At 39.1% G+C, this 19,354-nt stretch overlaps 1 protein-coding gene across 9 annotated transcripts in view; it reads right to left on the bottom strand.

Annotated features, from left to right (window-relative positions):
• The window catches only part of ATG7 (autophagy related 7), a 243,773-nt gene that overhangs the window by 160,931 nt on the left and 63,488 nt on the right, over window positions 1–19,354 (bottom strand). For all 9 annotated transcript variants that reach the window (XM_004738540.3, XM_004738542.3, XM_013054599.2 and 6 more), the window contains 2 exons: window positions 15,434–15,509; window positions 2,302–2,382 (listed from right to left, as the gene is read on the bottom strand). In XM_004738540.3, the coding sequence (XP_004738597.2) occupies window positions 2,302–2,382; window positions 15,434–15,509 (157 nt within the window). The remainder of the gene's footprint in view (window positions 1–2,301; window positions 2,383–15,433; window positions 15,510–19,354) is intronic.

Raw genomic sequence — 19,354 nt, 5'->3', positions numbered from 1 at the left:
CAGGGCAGATTCCAGGATCCCAAAGAGATCAGGATGGAGCGAAGGCAGAGGCTTAACACCCTGATGCACCCAGGTGCCCCTAACTCCCCCATCTTTCTGTCTGTATTTGTGTTAAATTAGATATAAGTATGACCTTGGTCCTGAGGGAGCGGGAGGGATGGTGGGGGATGGAGGCAAAAATACCAAACACTACCAAAGGAAAAAATTACTTCATGGATATCAAAGCAGAATTTTTAAAAAGTCATTTTTAGCCCCAAAGAATCTTTTTGAAACAATAACAACTATGATATTACTCAGTATAAAAATATTATGCTAAGTACGCATTAAGAAAAATTCACATGCACAGCGATGAAACTATAATTGGATTTGTCATTTCAAAGTATTAATGTTGGGTTTGCAGATAATAGAGAATGACATTCTCCTAAGCGAATAAAGAAGTTAGCCAAGTAAGTAAATACTGTGTTTCTACTGTAAGGAAATACGTGCACCAGTGAAGCAACCTTTTCAGCACAAAAGAAATTTAATACCCAGACCACATGAAAAGTGATCGCTATGGGAATAGCACAGCTGTTAAAATCCAAAGCAGTTTGTATTAAATTGTCCAGCATGTTTATGTATCTCAGGACTCTCAGAATGACCACCAAGAGGAATTAACTTTGCTAACAAAAAAAGTGATACCTATATTTAGTTTAATGCTTACAATAAGTGTGAAAGCATTAAAACTGCAAAGCAATTCTCTTTCAAAGAATAGAAGGGACCTCAGTTAGCTGGTATGTTTGTGATTCTTTCACAAACAGTATCTCAAGGGCTAATTTAATTAGAAATAGAACAAGAAAGAATGGGTGTTTGCATTTCACTTACAGAACCCAGTTACCTTTATTTCACTGAAATGCCTGGTCTACAAAAAGCCACAGAAAAACTGTGCCAAATGAGTTCAGCATGAAAATTAATACTGCCAAGTTATTCTGAGACCAATTAGCTCAGCCATTCAAAGAAAAAAAAATGTGCTAACTAAAAAGCATATAATTCTAAAACTTGCATTTCTGAACACAGAAGTAGACATCCTTAAAGCCTTGACTTGAACAGAGAGACAAAAAAAAAACACAAAAAAACAAAAAACCAACCGAGCTCGTGGGTCACTACTGAGAAATGGTAAGCTTTAAATCTAAACACTGACTCTTGGGATGCATAATGATAAAACAGCTTAGCTTACTTCTTGAAGAAAAAAAATTACTCTAAATGTTTCAGCACCTAAAATTAACCAAATTTATCAACATTTTCAAATCTGAATTAAGTTTTTAGATTGGTTAGCATTGTGCTTCTCAGCTTCTCATAGATTTACAGACTGAGTAAAGTCCTCCCCCACTAACATACAAGGGGATGGGTGGAGGGAAGCTTATCAACTCAGAGTGGAGAGAATTTCACCAGAATCCAATCCTTTCTGTACTACCAGATGAGTCTCCATGGCAAAAAAAAAAAAGTCCTAAATTAGAAGTAAGAGGCGAGGGTTTGGGATTAATGACCCCAAAACCATTTTGCCAATATTTGAACATGAAAATCTTATTGAGAAGTTTGAGTTTTAAAAGCCCATTTTAAATCACTGGGCATCAATGGCTTAAAGAAAATACAAAAGAAAATTAGCTATAAATTAGCTATAAAAATTAGCATACAAAAGAAAGTTAGCTATAAATACACAGTATACAGGCACAAGTAACTCAGACTATCTCTAGGCCTATGAAAAAGTGAGATGCCATCACTGTAGTTTGGAGATACATCAGCCGGTTCCCATTACAATGGAGGACATGCCAGCTCTATTTTTAGAGCCTCTGGAAAGATCAAAGCTGAAGGGGCCCTTTTTATGTGCTCCCTAGCCAGGCCCCTAATCTCTGTTTATTTTTTGTCATTATATAGATCTCCAAAAGACAAACCATGAGGGCTGCCTAGTATCTATCCCTCCTCCTCTAAGAACACTTAAAAATTGCTCCATGATGGTCCATGTGAGCAAGGAACCTCTGGGTAGGAGCAAAACCTAAAAGTTCACAATCAAGCTAAAATTATTGTGATGCAAATATTGATACAGAATTACAATATCTAATTCAGTCTCTCTCTGTACTATAAAGCAAACTTTCTCAGGCTGGTTTCTCTGTGAGAATGAATACACATAAATGTCAAATCCCCTCCAGTTTTTTAGACCCCATCCCTCCCCCTCAAAAAAGTCCTCAGTTGGGTTCAGTGCCTCTCACTGGTAAGGGTAACAGATTCATTTTGAAAAACAACTCCCTCAAATGCAGAATGACTTACTTTGGAAGAACAAGCTGTACATTTGTCAAACGCCAGACTGACAGGAAGGACATTATCAAATCGTGACAGAAATCCCCGGATCTAAAAACAAAACAGAACAATTGACATCAAGCTCAGAAGGCCCATACCTGTGAAATATATTTGTAGTTTCTGACAAAAAGTGGGAAATAATATGGTGGTCTTGACAGATTACCAGCAAAAATGAAGTACAGCATGGACAGTCTTCCTTGTACTATAATCAGTTTGAAGAAGAACTATAGCATGTCTTTTATTCCATTAGGAACCTACAAACTTTGTATACAGGATATGATATTGGGTGGGGCTTCACAGGTGAGGCCTGGGATTATGCCAGGCAGAGGTGGTTCTAAATTTACATCTAGTTATTTGCTTGACTTGGAATAGATAGGGATAAAAATGCAAAACATCACCAAATTTATAGGGAAACAGCGCCACCTCAAGCATAAACTTCTGGACTACACCTAACTGCCATTTTCAAGGAATCAGCTATAACCAGGTTTCAAAAACTAGGGTTTAAGTAATTGACTGAGAACATTATACCTCTCTAGAACTATACTTATGCCAAACAGGAAATTTTAAGCTGTTGTGTAGATCAAGAACATACTATTATGAAAAACATGAATGATAAACTGTTAAGTCTCCACAGGACTTGGCATTTATAGTAAGTCAGACAACATGAATGAATCCTCTCATGAGTTAAATTATTTGATCTTCCCCACTGTCTCCATTTTATGTTGATAAAATTCAGATTCAGAAAGGTGACACAACTTGGCTCAGGAAAACAGAAAGTGACAGAGCTAAGATTCAAAAGTAGGCGTCTTTACTCCAAACACGGTCCAGCCTCTTCCTTTTACCTTACCTCCCTTCTTCCCTTTCTCTCATGACATCACAGTTTTGTCTTCAATATTAGATCTCAACATAAATTGATAATCTCACCCGAAAAGAGCAAAACAACCCAGCCACACACTCTTATTGTCTTTAGCTACCCTACCAACGATTTCCCCAAAATAAAAACAAGTAAAACCTGACAAAATCTTCAAAGAAAAAAGCTTTCTCCTGGATTGGGATAACTCCCATCTTCATGCCCGCACTGTACCTATTCTAATTCCATGTTCGTGCTGGAAAACCAAACATGGTTTGGCTGTCTTTTAAATACCCTTTTCAATGTACTCCAAGATCAAAAGAGCATTTGGTAGAAATGATAAATTAGAGACCTGTATTAGTTAGATGGCCTCACTGTGAACCTCTGAAAAATGCAACAATCTTTTAGTTTCCTAAGTCTCAGGAATGTGGTAACCATTTCATTATATAGTACTGGAGGCACAATCAGGGTTTAAGTTTGCTATTCAGGACACCAAAACAGGAGACATCAAACTTCTAGGAAAGACTTTAACAGGTCATAAATGGGAATGCTGAGATCCTCATAAGATAAAGAAGTGAGAGGCTTAAAAGAATTCTCAAAGTGAGTCTTCTCATACCTCAGTTACTTTTATATTACATTTATATATATACATACATATATGTTTATATATAAATACCTTTTATACTAAGTTCAAAAAAAAATGTGACCATATTTTGCACATTTTCTATTAAAATGTTCATTGATATAGCCTATGTTAATGCCTCCACAGGCATTTTGTGGAAGAAAACCACAAAAAGGTTTTCTTCATTCTTTTTTCTCCTACACCTAACATCAAGCTTTATGCTATATAAAGAAATATTGGTAATTTTCTCTGCTAAACTGTCTCATGATTACAGATAGGAGGTAAAGCTGAAGGCAAGGAAGACAGAAGACCAAGATAGGAGCAGGAAGAAAGGCAGGAAAGAAGAAAATAAAAACAAAAAACACAGGTGGTGAGCAAGAAAAGAAAAAGGAACCAAAATGAATGGACTGGCCAAGTATGGTCCACACACTATTGTTTAGCACCCCCAGACAGCTCTTTACTAGGAAACTGTGATTCATTTTCCCAGGAAATGAAGTAAAGTAACATCTGTGTATGAGGCCTTTTAAATTCACCAAGTTGGTATCAGAAGGCCTAGAGCTCAAAGTAATTAGTGTTAGGTAATTTTATTTTATTTTTAAAGATTTTATTTATTCATTTGACAGACAGAGATCACAAGTAGGCAGAGAGGAGGGCAGAGAGAGAGAGGAAGGGAAGCAGGCTCCCTGCTGAGCAGAAGGCCTGACTCTGGGTTTGACCCCAGGACCCTGGGATCATGACCTGAACCTAAGGCAGAGGCTTTAACCCACTGAGCCACCCAGGCACCCCTAGTGTTAGGTACTTTTAAAAAGGAAAGCCTTTTCTCAAACTAATGCATCAGCCTCCTAATGGGTATCTCCACAGGTGAGCTCCCACCTTTCTATATAATGCCACACCCTGCCATTGATGTATTTTTCTAATACACAGCTCCTGGGTGTGTCACTTTTTTTTCTTTTTTTAATCAACTTTCTAGAGCTGAAACAAACACAACAGAGAATTCCTTATGCTGGCATTCAAGATCCCCCACTAACCTGGGACCATCCTGCCTTTCTAATTAAGTCTTAAATTCAGTCTGCTCATAGGCCTCATACAGCTACTAACTAAGCTGAAGTACAACTTCCTTCTAAAGACATTTCTGAGTTCCTGACCTTGTCTCATGCTGAATTCTGTGACTCAGAACCCTTCCTTTTGGAAACAGCTACATAGCCAAATCTCCATCTTCCTTAAAAACCACTCAATGCAAACAGACCTTTCATAAATCCTTAATCTACCTATCATCAAGCTTAGAGATAATGTCTCCATCACATGAAATCCTTCTTTTTGATATTTATTATTAAATACCTTATATAATAGTTATTTTTGAAACCCCAACAGGTTAGTAGAATATAATTAGTGTATTATAAAATTCATCTTTTAAAAGTATATGATTCAGAGACTTTCAGTATATTCACTGAATAATACAATTATCATCAATATCTAATTTCAGAACATTTCATTACCCCAAAGAGAAACTGAGCACCCAGAAACAATTAGTCCTCATTCTTCACTTTCCCCAGGCACTGGTGACCACTAATCTACTTTCTATTTCTGATTTGTCCATTTTACATATTTCCTATAAATGAAATCCTACAAGACTGGCCTCCTTTACTTAGCATGTTTTCACCTATATTATATCCTGTTTCTGTACTTCATTCCTTTTTGTTGCCAAATAACATTCCATTATATGCAAATACCACATTTTGTTTATCCATTCATCAGTTGGGACATTTATTTTGGGTATCAACAAAACTGGGTATACAGTAACTCCCATTATGTTAGGAATTAATGAGTCGTACGGTAACTGTATTTTTTAACATTCTGAGGAACTGCCAACTGTTTTCCAAAGTGACTGTACCATATTATATTCCCACCTACAAGGCCAACACTTGTTATTGTCTTTCTGATTACAGCCATCATAGTGAGTCTGAAGTGGTATTCTCACTGTGGTTTGATTTGCATTTCTCTAATGACTAATAATGCTGAACATGTGCTTCTTGATCATTTGTAAATCTTCTCTGGAGAAATGACTACACAAATTCTTAGAACAATTTTAAATAGGGCGCTTTTTTTTTTCTTTTTATTGTTGAATTTTAAGAGTTTCTAAAAAAGATATTCTGAATACAAGTTTCTTTTCAGATAAGATTTGCAAATATCTTGTCTCATTCTATGGGTCATCTTTGCACTTTCTTGACAGTGTTCCTTTTGAAGTGGAAGACTTTTTATTTTCATGAAGTCTTATTTATGTTTTCTTTGGTTGCCCTGTCTTTTGGTGTCATATATATATAAGAGACCATTGTTTAACCCAAAGTCATGAGGATTATGTTTTCCTCTAGTTTTATAGCTTTAGCTGTTATATTTATGTCTATGATCCATTTTGAGTTAACTTTTGTATATGGTATGAGATAAGCATCCAAATTCATTCCTTTGCATGTAGAAATCCAATTGTCCTAACACTTTGTTGACAAGACTATTCTTCCCCAATTGAATGGTTATCAAGTGACCATGAATTTAAGAATTCATTTCTGGGCTCTCATTTCTATTCTATATAGATCTATATATCTATCCTTATGACAGTACAACACTGTCTTGATCATAGTGGCTTTGTACTAAGTTTTGAAACTTTGTTCTTCTCTTTCAGGATTATTTGGCTATTCTGGGTCCTTTACCTTTCCATATGAATTTTAGGATCAGTTTGTGTGCTATACTGAACAAAAATATTTATTTCTCTTGCCTATAAAGGGTAAGACATAGGTTGAACTATTTGCACTTGGCCATAGCACAGTGACATGCTTTTAAGAGAGACTACATATTACTATGAAATGAATGAATGAGAAAAAACACAAACATCCCAAAGCCTATCAAATTATTCATATCTCAACTATACAGAGAAAACAAGTCGGAAATAAACCACAAGGAAAACTCCAATGTAGCACCATTCACATTTTCCAGGCAATCTGAAGCCCTTCCCCATCACCAATGCTTTAAATCCCCAGTATTAAAAATGCGCTGAATTTCCACAATATGCTCTTCATTCCCCCGATCTTACAAGAAATGAGTAAAATTTAAAGAGCAGGGATTACTACTTAAAATTTCAGCACTTTCCTTAGACATGGTTAGAAATCGCAGAGCAATCTAAAATCCAGGTGCCCTATGCAAAATCCTAATAAATATACTCACACATATTTAAGAGGCCAGTCCCCAATTCACAGTCTAAGACGTTTTAACAATTTGTTCTTAGCTTGGGTGAGGAAAAATTCACCATCATCTTCCCACTTAGAAGTGCGCAAAGGATGTAAAGCAATATGCACAGTGTTTTTCTAAACTTGCCAGAGCAGAGAAAAGAATCCCCTGAAATTTGATTCAAAAGGGCTAGGATAAGGCCTGAGAATCTGTATGTTAACAAGAGCCCCAGGTGATTCTCATCAGGCAAACTTGTGAAACAGGAGCTTTCAGTTACCAAACTTATTTACACCTTCCTGTAGTTTGCTGTATACCACTCAACGTCACCTGTTAGAGGTCAGAAAACAGATGGAAGCTTTTAGCAAAGTTCTCATTCTTTCCACGTTTTCTAAAAATAGCACTACCACACCTACCTAATTTTGCCCACATCTAAAATAACATTCAAATGAAAAGCCTTTATGAAATGACATTAAAGTCATTTCTCCATCCACACAGTAACTAAAAAGTAAGGACTCTTGACACTGCTCAAGGTAAATTCTCTTACTTTTGGGACTGCACACAGTTTATTGTAAACTCTTATTCTAATACTAATATTTGCTGTCAATCTTTCTGTACAGGAGGGTAGGCATTAAACAGCTATTTTAAAATTTTAACTCTACCTAGAAATAAACACTAAGCACATGAGAGAAAACAAAAGAGCAAACAACAAAAAATAACCCATGCTCCAAAAAGATGTTTACTCCCATTTTCACATTTAAAAAAAAAATATTTAAATATTTAACTTCCTTCTAAATGGTCTCCTCTGAACACCAAGAGGGGAAAACTGCCGATTTTATAAACACACATGCCTCTATACCTAGCTTTGGGGCTAATAAGAGCGATTCCTTAGATGGGCTAAACCTTGCCTCCTATCCTACACATTTTATATTTTAAATTTACATTAAATTTCTTCCCTCTTAAAACAGAAAAGAATAATAAATAAAATCGTAAAAAAAAAAAAAACCAGAAAAGAATAAGGAAAAATTTAGATGTCCCATATGGAAGTAGGTCTGTGGTTGCCTGGGACTGAAGGTGGGGATATTACCTGGGAAATGCAAAAAAGAAATTTTGGGGTTCATTGGGATGTTCTACATTTCACTTGGGGTGGTGGTTATATATGTGTATGCGCTTGTTAAAGCTCACTGAAATGCACACTTAAATTATATTATATAAATTATACCTCTTTCTAATCTTAACATTTTCAAAATAGTACAGAAAGGCACAAAATGAAAAGTGTAAGTTCCTATTGCCCTCAACTCCCTTGTCCTCAAAACAACCTCCGGCATCAGCTTCCTGTGTTGCCTTCTAACAACAACAACAAAAATATTTCATGCACAAACCCGCTCTGCAATGTATCTTTGCTAAACCCCCTGAATATGTAAAAGTCTACCCAGGAATGACAAAACCTAGAAGAAATAAAATTAGCTGTGGTTTCTTGGCTCCCTTAGCACTCATAGTCCCCAGGCCCCATCAAGGACAAAAGCGGCCCAAACTGAGTTGAAATCCCCATTGTCAAACACTAGTAAGGTATTGCTGGTATTTGCCTTTGGCTAACAGGGCCTTGAAAGAAGGACAAGCTCCCCTCCCAAGAAGAAAAGAAACAGACAAACAAACTGGCAGGAGATATGAAAAAGCCACAAGAGCAGGGCCTTTAAACTCTTTTTGGCCTTCCTCCTGGCCCTCCCAGCAGGACAGTGGGTGGTCCCAGCCCCAAGGCATTAGACACACCTGTGCCTTGCCTAATTAGCTCCACAGACTCATTGGCAAGAACACCTGCTTGGGCTGGAGGTGTGGGCTGGGGCAAGGTATCAAGGGTCCTTTTGGAAATAGAACTTGGGTTGGTGGAAGCACAGAACTCAAAAGCAAGTTCAAAGAGCAGGATTTGATCTGTGTTAACTTGATGAGTAATGTACTTTGTCCCACAGGATGCCACCAAGAAGTCCCCCCCCCCTTTTTAAATAGACTGAAGCTGTGGATCTCAAATGCCTAACATCCCTGGAGGCTGTCACTCAGTGGATCTGAAGAGGGACGGGAAATTTGATTCTGAAATGGCTCCTGAGGTAACTCATGAGGCACAGCCAGACGTGGGAACCCCTAGATTGGGCTGTCTTCCTCTTAAAGGCTAGCTGACTCCAAGTCTACATCCAGACCTGCTCAGATCTCTTCTGGTCCATTCTTCAGGCAGCAGCCAAATTTTACCATGTTATGTCCAGCTCATGACTTTCCACTGGCTTTCCGCCGCCCCTGAGGTGAGGATCCAAGCCTTTTAAATAGTTTATTGGATCCTGATTGCCTCCCCTCCACCTCATCCCCCGTGCTTCTCCAGGCCTGTGTTATAGGCACACCTGAAGCCCTGCAGGTCCTCAAACTCACCAAGCACCCTTCTTGCCCATCTTCTCCGCCTCTCCTATGCTTCCCTTACAGTGCTTACCCCTCTCCTTTACCCCTTCCGCATAAACAGCTGCTCTCTCCTCTCCTTGCAAGCTGTGTGGGAAGGCATGTCCTGAAATAATGTAGAAAATGGGAAGGGAGGGAGGACAGCACTATTAAGTGCCATCCCTGTGTCCTGTGCTCTTGGATATTTTTGCTCATTTATCTCTATCTACCCTCACAATCATCCTGTGACTTTCTCAGGGAAGTAGCATGGCTTGCCCAAGGTTCCACAATCACCAGTGGCAAAGCCAGGAATCTGAGTTTTGTTCATTCTGGCTCCAAAGCCTGGAGAAGAGAGCTGCAGAGCACGGGAGAGATGAAAAGAAAGAACGCAAGGAAAAGAAGGCCACAGGAATAAAACAAACAAAAAGTCCTGCAAAGAACAAAAACTCAATACCTATAAGGCAGCTATCAGGGCCTGGGTGAATGAAATTATCTTCAGTCCTTTATGCCTCATTGGCTACAAAATCAATAGATCAGGAATAGAAAGGAGCTGCTTCCATTCCGGGCTGCTGCTGGCAGTGTGTACAGCAAAACTGAGTAAAATCAGCTTGAGCTCTAAGCCCACCTTGCCTCTATGGGAAGCAGAGAGCCAATGCCCACAAAGTGCCCACGCTGAGCAGGCACTGTGTGGCCACAACTGAACCAGCTGCATTGACTTCACACCAGTTTCCAGCAGACTTGGCAACTTCAAGAGCTTGGAGTTTGCATAAATAAAACAAAAAATAAAAACAAACTCCAAACTCCAAGAGATAAACTTTGGACATTGAAGGGTCTTAATGAAAATCAATGCCAAAATGGGGAGTAGAGAAATTGCAACACCCCAGGCGCGGCACAGTCACCCTCATTTCAGACAATGGCATCGATGACTACCAATGGTCCTCCTCTCCTTAAGTGAACTGGACACCAAGGGACGGAAGGACTGAGCTGCACATGAGACAGCAACGTTCTTAGAAAAATCCTGCAGAATGGTGCTGGCTAATCTTTTCAGTCCTTCCCAATGTACTCATTGGAAGGCTTCCAGAGTTTTATGGAGATTCTTTGTAACTCCCTATTTAGAAGAGCATAGAAGTTCCATTTAACCATTTTAATTAAAGGTGAAAGAGAAAGATAAAACCAACATTTACTAGTATCCCTTATGTGCCCCAAACTGTGCTAGTGCTTAGTAAATGTGATATAACCTGTATATTAATTCCAGGAGTTTATTATATAATTATCCCCATTTTACTGGCATGAAACATGAAATTCAGAGACAACTGGTAACCTGCCCAAGGCCACACACTAACAAGTGACAAGAGCTGTTTCAAATATTTTGTAAAAGGAGCTAAAGAATGAATGGATTAAAATGTAATTAAGAAGAAAACCCAGAATTCTAATTGGATCTATATGATCATAAAGATTACAGGCTGCCTCCCACATGGGACCTCTCAAACAGGATGGACTCATCAGGTGAGCAAAACTCGGGAGGCACAAATAACATCCTTGGATGGATAAACTTATGCCCAAGTCTTCAGGGACAAGAGGTGCTCTCTAAGACACATTTGAACTCTGCACTATGTGTAATTCATCCCCTCTGTCATGCACCAAGGAAGGCCTATCACCCTCTCTTCTTCTAGGGCCCCACACAGAAAGCACAGATATTGTCAGATTTTGTACCCAGATCCCTCCTTTTAATCAGGGCCTCCCTCTGGAATGAAGTTCCACCACATCCAAATGGCTTGGGGGTATATCCACCGAGTTAGATGATTCCAAAAGCAAATGGAAATAAATACTGGGTGCCCTTGTGTCAGTTACTGAACTTCTCGGAACATCATGGTGCTTGGCACAGTGTTTGGCAATCATCTGCTGAAGGGATGGTTGAACGGAAGGATGGATAGGTCACAAACCAGAACATCTGATAGAGAAACAGCAGACATTTAGACTATTTGTCTTTCCTGACATTCCCATTATCATTATTGGAAGGGTATAGAACCAGAGGGGAGGAAGACTCCCTTTCTTGGGCTACAGCTCAGGAAATGGGCTTTTATTGCTTTTCTTCTTAATCTCCTTCCTCAGCAGTCAGTCCATCCATACCCCTAGAGGCACACTGTGATAAGCATTTCTGAGCAAAGTAAAGAGAGCTTATTTAAAAAGGCCTGAGGATTTGTGGGGGCATAGCCTGTGCAGACAGGCCAGATAACTAGCAACCCAAGGCATGGGTAGGGGACCCAAGCTCTATCTCAGACATGTCTCAGAGGTTTCCCAGGTCAGGTCTCTCTCAGGGTTCTGCCCTAGTTCCACCTTTGTTCTGCTTTTCTGAAAGTAATTAAAATAAAGAATTCAAGAGCCCAAGAGAAACATGGGGTTGGCAAGTCCAAACCCCTAGGAATGGCATACACATTCAGGGTGTTTATTCATCAGTACTTGAGAGCCAAGAGTACATTCACCCAAAGACAAAAAATGTGAACTGCCTGGTCCACAAGTGGGATAAAAGCTGACTGCTAGATTAATGACCATGGTGTTTGGAGGATTGTTGTATTGCCACCTTGTTTTTCATATTCTGAGGGAGGTCCAGTCAAATGATCAGCAGCTCCACAGGCTGCCAATTTCCATCACATTCAGGATCTCTCATGAACCTGCAAACCAACTTCCTAGAGATATAAGGAGTGACCCGTACATTTTCTAACTCTTGAGCTGTGCCTTGCACCAAAGAACCAGAAAAAGGGTCTGACCTCATGGAACTCAGCCACTACCCCAGGAGCCAAGAAAAGCCTTTTTTTTTTTTTTTTTAGGATCCCATTAGATGGAAAGAGAAGAAACAATACTATGCTAAGCTCTGCAATAAAAAAGTTCTCTCTACAAAAGAAGCCAAACTCCAAAGTATGGTAGTATAGTATAGTATAGTATACTATATGATTTCATTTATAGAAAGTTCGAAATTAGACAAAAGTCTCCCACAGTGTCCAGAGTCAAGCGATGCTTGCCTCTGTGTAGGAAGGATGTGACAATAAATGGAAGAAGCATGACGGGGGCTTCAGAGATGCTTGAGAACATTTTATTTTAATTTGTGTGCTGGGTACATGAGTTGTGTTTACTTTGTGATAACTCAGGTTGTATACTTAACAATTTGTAAGAGTTGATGAGCTTTATACAGACAGAAAGAGGATTATGCTTATTGCTGGCTGCTTGCAGAACCCCATCCATGTACACTGGGCCACTTTTAAAAAAGAATAAACCCATAAGCCTAGTTTCTTATCTTTAAATGGTGTTTTCACAGTTTTCAAAATCAGTCAGGTTATTTTCAGGCTGACTATTATGAATATCAAGGCCTAATCAAGCCCTTTCCTGCACTTGGTCAACCTCTGTATGGGCCAAAATCTGCCTGTAATCCCACAGGCAGATCAACTAAGTCATCTTCAGGCCTCCCTGATCTGACAAGGAAAGCAAGAGATACAGAGCCCATAGGCTAAGTTAAGCAACTTTCTCCAGATTACATAATGCGCTGCTGGTGGGGGGGGGAGGGTTGCCATTTCTATCCAAGGGCTATCACTTTTCTACTACAGCTTATTCCACAGGGGCCAATTAACACAATCTCCTTGGGGGACAGAAAAAAAAAAAAAAGCCTCTGGAACTCATGGGGTCGTTCTTTGTATGCAATGCACACAAAGGGGTTTACCAAGTTCTTCTACAAGAGGAAATCTGGAGAGCCAGGAAGAGGAGGAGGGAAGTGCTGAGTCTGCAGCAGGGCATTGCAACACAGCCCAGTGTTTTTGTGGAAACGATGTTCCCCTAATCAAAACAGAGTTGCATAAATGGACTCACTCCACTTAAGAAAAAAAAGGAGAAAAAGAAGAAGAAATTTAAAGCCTATAAATAGGAACCACACAACCCTGATTAATTTTAAAGTTCTTTCTCCACTGTCTTTTTTAGATAGTAGCTAAAAATAAAGGCTTGAAACTTGAAATAATGTAAGCAACTAATCACACACAAGCACAGGGCTTTTCCCATATATGGCTGGGTTATTCTTTAGCCTTTGAAAAGACCAAATGAAGAGATGGCCAACAACCAAAATAATCCTTCAGACATTTGAAAATGAGGAAAAAGAACTAGAAGAGTTGGTGAATGACAAACAATTGTGAAGCTCAATGGGGGTAAATGACGCTGAGAGGGATTAGTTGCCATAGTACTTTAAAAACATGGGCACATGCATTTTGACACTGGACCCTTCTATAAAGAGACTGTTTTGCCCTCTGGCCTTGGCACTAAGAAAACTACAGCTGTGGTGATTTAACATAAAGGACTTAAAGAAGGAGAGAAGTGCAGGGGCATGACTGAAAATTTAATTAAGGCCCTTCTCAGTATGAAATTTGTAAGGGTGATGAGGGCACATCTCAAGGTCAGAAAAGAGGGACAGAGACATGTGAAGAGGGGAAGTAGATAGGGATTCGAATGAGATTCGAGCGTAAATAGCAGAGGTCGGCTCCAGAAGACAGCTTTCTTATGATGGAAGGTTATTACAGTGTCTGTTGGGTTCTGTCTGAAATGTTTCTGTAGAAAGATGAACATATTCATGTCAAATAAATGCAGCATAGTGGCACACAGTCTGTGTGAGACAGAATGGAAAAGCCACATTTGCACTGTGTTTTATGGTCTGCAAAGCCTCATCATAGATACAATCTTGGACACCAGGTAAGGCACCTGCTTTTACTGATATGGAAAGGGGCTCTGAGAGGGTAAGTGACCTAACACACGGTGTCTGATGGGCGACTTAGTGCAAGAGGGCTGGAGTGTCGACCAGAAGGTTACACTCCCCATGGGCAGGCCGGGAAAGTTTCACTCACAATGCCTCACGAAGAGCACCAGTAGGCGTGCCAAATTTAGGTTCATGTTTTGGTTCATCCACTACCTCTCTATGACTGTGGGCAAATAATTTTCCTTCTTCTGATTCAAACCGTCCACTGGAAAATGGTAGGGCTGTCCTAGATGACAGGAAGCAGGAGGTGGGGAGGCATGGGGAGACCATTGTGGGCTGAGGGGCCACCCCACTCTTGTCTTCAGCTGTGAGCCTGTCCTCAGAACCCCCAGATGGGACTGGCGGGCACTGTCACCACTTTCTGTGTGGAGACAGCCTTCCTCTTATACACAGAAATACACAGATAGCACCTGGATAAATGGCTTCCAGAAAGTAAGACTGGAAAATATCTTCATTCCTCCAAAAACACAGTAACGAAAACTAGTGACAAGGCAACATGAATTTGAAATGTTCATTCCATCATTTTTTTTCTCTCTCCTTCTTATGGGAAGGATCTTCTTCATACTTAAGATTCTTTTTTTGAAAAGAAGCCCTACTTTTTGACACTTCTAATGGTTTTCCCATGTATGCCCATAAGGCTTTTTATGTGGCTAGGGACTGAATAATAAAGAACAGCAACAAAAATAGCCAGCATCCTTCACCAAGGGCCTATGACACGCCAGGCACCACTGTCAAGCACTCTTGTACCCATCATTTCTGATCTCTGCAACCACCACACGAGGGCAGTATTACTGTTTCCATTTTATAGACAGGCAAACAAGGGCTCAGACAAGTTTAGGGATTTGGCCAAGGAAGGCCATCTTAATTAACTGAAGGGCTGGGATTTAAACTGTCGTCTGGCCAATTCCAGAGTATGTTCTTGCTGCAGCTTCTTCACTACGAGATCTCCAGTCAACATGCTAAATGCATCCAAGACTCTGGATGATGCTGCTTGTTTACAATTTCTCCTCCTCACCATCCCTGCAAAATGGGATACTTGCCAGGTAGTCTTAAAGCATTCCCACCGAAACTCAAAGCAGCTGGAGGAGAAAGAGGGTGGAAAAGAAGGTGGGCTGAACTGATGATGGTATGATGAGGTGACCCCACATGCGTTCCCCCTGTACCACTAGAACCAGGTCCAAAATTATGACTTCACTTCCAAATCACTAACCTGGTGAGGCACAAGCCCGAGAGAGGTTGGCGGCTCATTCATGCGGTCATCACTGCTGCTGGCAATGGCATAGCCCCTGAAAAAAGAAAACAATTACAGGTACTCGTCTAATAAAACTTTAGGTTTAAGACCCATGAGGATGATCTGGAAGGGGGCCATGTGAGATTTATAAGGATAACCAAAAATGTCCCTTGTGAGAAAGCACGAACTAGCAAAAACCTAATTTCCATGGGAGGGAAAGAGGAAGAAGAGCACACACACACAAAATGCCTGAATTTTGAAGTCAGAAAGGCCAGAGCTTGTGACCACAAGAAAGTTGCTTAACTTCTCTGTGCTCTCGGTCCATTAACTATAAAACAGGAATAAGACCATTATGAGGAATAAATTAGGAATAAATTAGACAAACTGCCAAGTGCAATGTTTGGCATATGCTAAGCAGATTGTTAACTCCCTTACTCTGAGATAGTCTTGTAAAAAAAACATGGGCACATTTTTGTACTGAAATTTTGAAATGGAAAACTTGCCAACCTTAACTTCTTGAGGTGATATGAATGCTACAAAAATGGAGGAAGGAGATAGAACAGTGAGGAATTAATTGGGCAGGAGAATGAATGCACTCTTCCCGAATGATGTCTCCTTATGGCACAGAAGATATGTGACACAGGACCTGGTTTCAGCCTACAACCAGGGCGAACACTGCAGACTGAGGGGGCAGTGTCAAGGAATGGCAGAATCGGCTCTCCAAGAATTTATCCCAGAAACACCCTGTCAGGAGGACACATGACACTTAGAAGGCAGGGGTAGGCGGGGGGTGCGGGGGGGGGGGAGGGATGACAAGATGAGAGGAAGACAAAAAAAAAAAAAAAAAAAAGAAGAAGAAGAAGAAGAAGAAAGCTGCTTATTTTCATTTAACTCTGTTATACCTAGACTAACTATGCATTCTACCAATATTATATAGAGGTCATCTTTTCAATCGTGCAGAAAAACTCTTGAGTCATAGAATAAAGAGAATATTCAATGTTATTTTATGAGAATTAGAAAAACAAATCTTTCAAAAATTCAATTCTCTCCTTTCTGTGTTACAAACAGCATAGCAGGATGATTAAAAAGAGTTTGGAGCAACACTGTCTTGGGTGAAAGCCCAAATATACCACTTACCAGCTTTGTGAATTCCCGCAACTTATCCTCTCTATGACTCAATTTCCCCCTCAAAAATGGGACAGGTAATAATTCTTTCCTGATAGATTGGCTATGAGGATTAAGTGAGTTACTCTTGCAGAGTGATTAGAACAGTGCCTCACACAAGGTAAGCACTATATATAAGCATCTGACAAACAAAATAAATTACAGTGTATTTGTCAGATAATTAGGTGTAAAAATCCATTTGACTTCATTCTGCTAGCTGACACCTGGCAGCAGACCCTTGAGCAGGTATAGAGAGAATCTTAAACTGTTTAATCATTTTTCTTTTACTTTTTTCTTTGTTTCCTTTCCTTTTCTTTCCTCCACCCCTTTCTCATCTCTTCTTTCCTTCTTTCTTTCTTAAAATTACTGGCTCTATTCTTGAAATTAATTTAATTTTACCTCACTTCTATTTATTACAAGATGAATAAATTATATTTTTTATAGGTCATTACATAAGAGCTTCTTTCTTGGAGCAGATAGGGTGTCCAGATCACAATCATGCTAAGCTTTGTATCTTTAATATAACATATATACAGTATAGTATAGTAATCATATAGAGTACCATAAAGCCAAGGTCCAGTTGAAACAAAACATATCAGGTCACTCACTTCTCTACTCTCACATGCAAGCTAGTATACTAGGAGTGCTTAATAAATTAAAAAATATATTTTTAAAAAGTGGTATGGCATCGGTAGGCTAGGTAGTCACGACCAACCCTCCACTGAAAACAAACAGAAAGCTAGATTTCGTATTAAAACTTTTGTTTGAAAGCATGACAGCTACCCAAGTAGGGAAGAAATGCAGAGCCAAGATCTGTGAGAGGAGAGAAGCCCATAGAGCTCAAAACAGCATTCTCAAGGGCAACTTTCTGTCATAAGGTGATTACGAACCTCAAAAAGCAGTGAGGAATCCAGAAGCTGAAGAGTTATATGGACAGACAAATGGACTGGAAGGAAAAACTAGAGTTTGAGGTCTGCCAATAAGGAGGAATCATGAAAAATATTCCAGGTGTTGGACTGGGAACAATGGGGGTTACATTCTAGGAATAAGAGTGAACCAGAAATAGACAACCCCTAATTAGACTTAAGTATTCCAGGACTACTAATGTATTTGGTCTTGCAGTTTTCCAGAAGGAAATGGAAATAACATCATCTGGGCAATTTTTTAATGTCTAATCGTAAAAAATAATCAAGCAAAAAAAAAAAAAAAACAAGCGGATTTGAGAAACTGGGGAAATTGAAAAACTAACTGGTTGTGAAGTGGTATGAAGGAATTACTTTTATTTTTATATGTAAAGTATCTTTACCAAAAAGATATATTTTTATGAATGAATTGCTACATCTTGGATTTGCTTTAAAATAAGCCAGTGGGAAGAGAAAAAAATGGGGATAATAGTATAGATAAATGATGATGGGCCATATGTTGGTAACCACTGAAGCTGGGGGGTCTATACAATGGGGTTTATTATTTTACATATACTTTTTCTTTCATATATGTCTGAATTTTCCATAATCAAAATGATTTGTCTAAAAAAAAAGAAAAAATACCAGGTACTAGAGGAGGTAATACATAACCAAAAGCCAAGGTCAAGGTCAAAAAATAAATAAACAAAAAACAAAACCAACAGACAAGAGAAACAGAATCACAGGAGATCCAGATAATGGAGATACCTTATAAGAATTAAAAGGAAAACATAATTAAATGTTTTTAAGGAATGAAAAAGAGCAAAATCACAATTTCAGCAGAGATTAGGAAATGTATAAAATAAAATCAAATGGAACTTTTATAACTGAAACATAAAATAATTTAAAACTCAGTGAATGGTTTAACACATATTAGACACAGAAGAAGAAAGAATTAGCAAACTGGAAGATAACCCAAAAGCAAACTGGCAGACTAAAGCAAAGAAAGACAAAATACTGAAAAATACATAAAAGGGCATACGTTGATTCTGACATGCAATTAGAGACTCAAAAGGAAAGAAGACAGAAAGGAGCAGGAGCCATATTTTAAGAGATAATGGCTGAGAATTTTACACACGAGAGGAAAGGCATCAAGCCATGGGTTCAAGAAGCACTAGAGAACACAACCAGGAAAAATACATAACTAGGTATATCACAGTCCAACTTCTCACAACCAAAGACAATGAGAAGGCCTTAAAAGCAACTAAGGGCAGGGAAAGAGGAAGAAAAACAAACTGTATCAGAGGAGCAGCAGTGAGTTAAACAACCAAGTCCTCAACAACAATAAAAACACCCACAGATAATAGGACTATACTCTCAATGTGCTAAAAGAAAATTACCCCCATTATCTTCAATTCTATACCCAGCAAAAATATCTTTCAAATATGAAGACAAAGTCATTTTCAGACAAACAAAAACTGAAGTATCTTGTCACTAGTATTCCTAAAGGAAATAATAAAGGGCATTCTTCTGGCAGAAGGATAACAGCCCTGGCTGGAAGCTCCAAGATAAAAAAAAAAAAAAAAAAGAAAGAAAAGAAAAGTAACAAAAAAGGAAAATGCCAGGCAAACATAATGAATACCACTACATAATAATTTCTTCTGGGGTTTTAAAATATATACATAAATCCAAAAAAAATGAGTGAGCAGACACTTCTGTTTGCCAACCCAACATCCATTCTGCACATCTATCTCATCACAACTTTTTTCAGGAGGTAATGTGCCCAGATAAAACAACCATATTTGTCAGTTTCCCTTGCAGCAAAGTGTGGCCA

Source organism: Mustela putorius, unplaced genomic scaffold (assembly GCF_011764305.1).
Source record: "Mustela putorius furo isolate JIRA1106 unplaced genomic scaffold, ASM1176430v1.1 tig00003850_pilon_pilon_pilon, whole genome shotgun sequence".
NCBI classification, from domain to species: Eukaryota; Metazoa; Chordata; class Mammalia; order Carnivora; family Mustelidae; genus Mustela; species Mustela putorius.
This window is presented reverse-complemented; position numbering and strand designations above follow the sequence as displayed.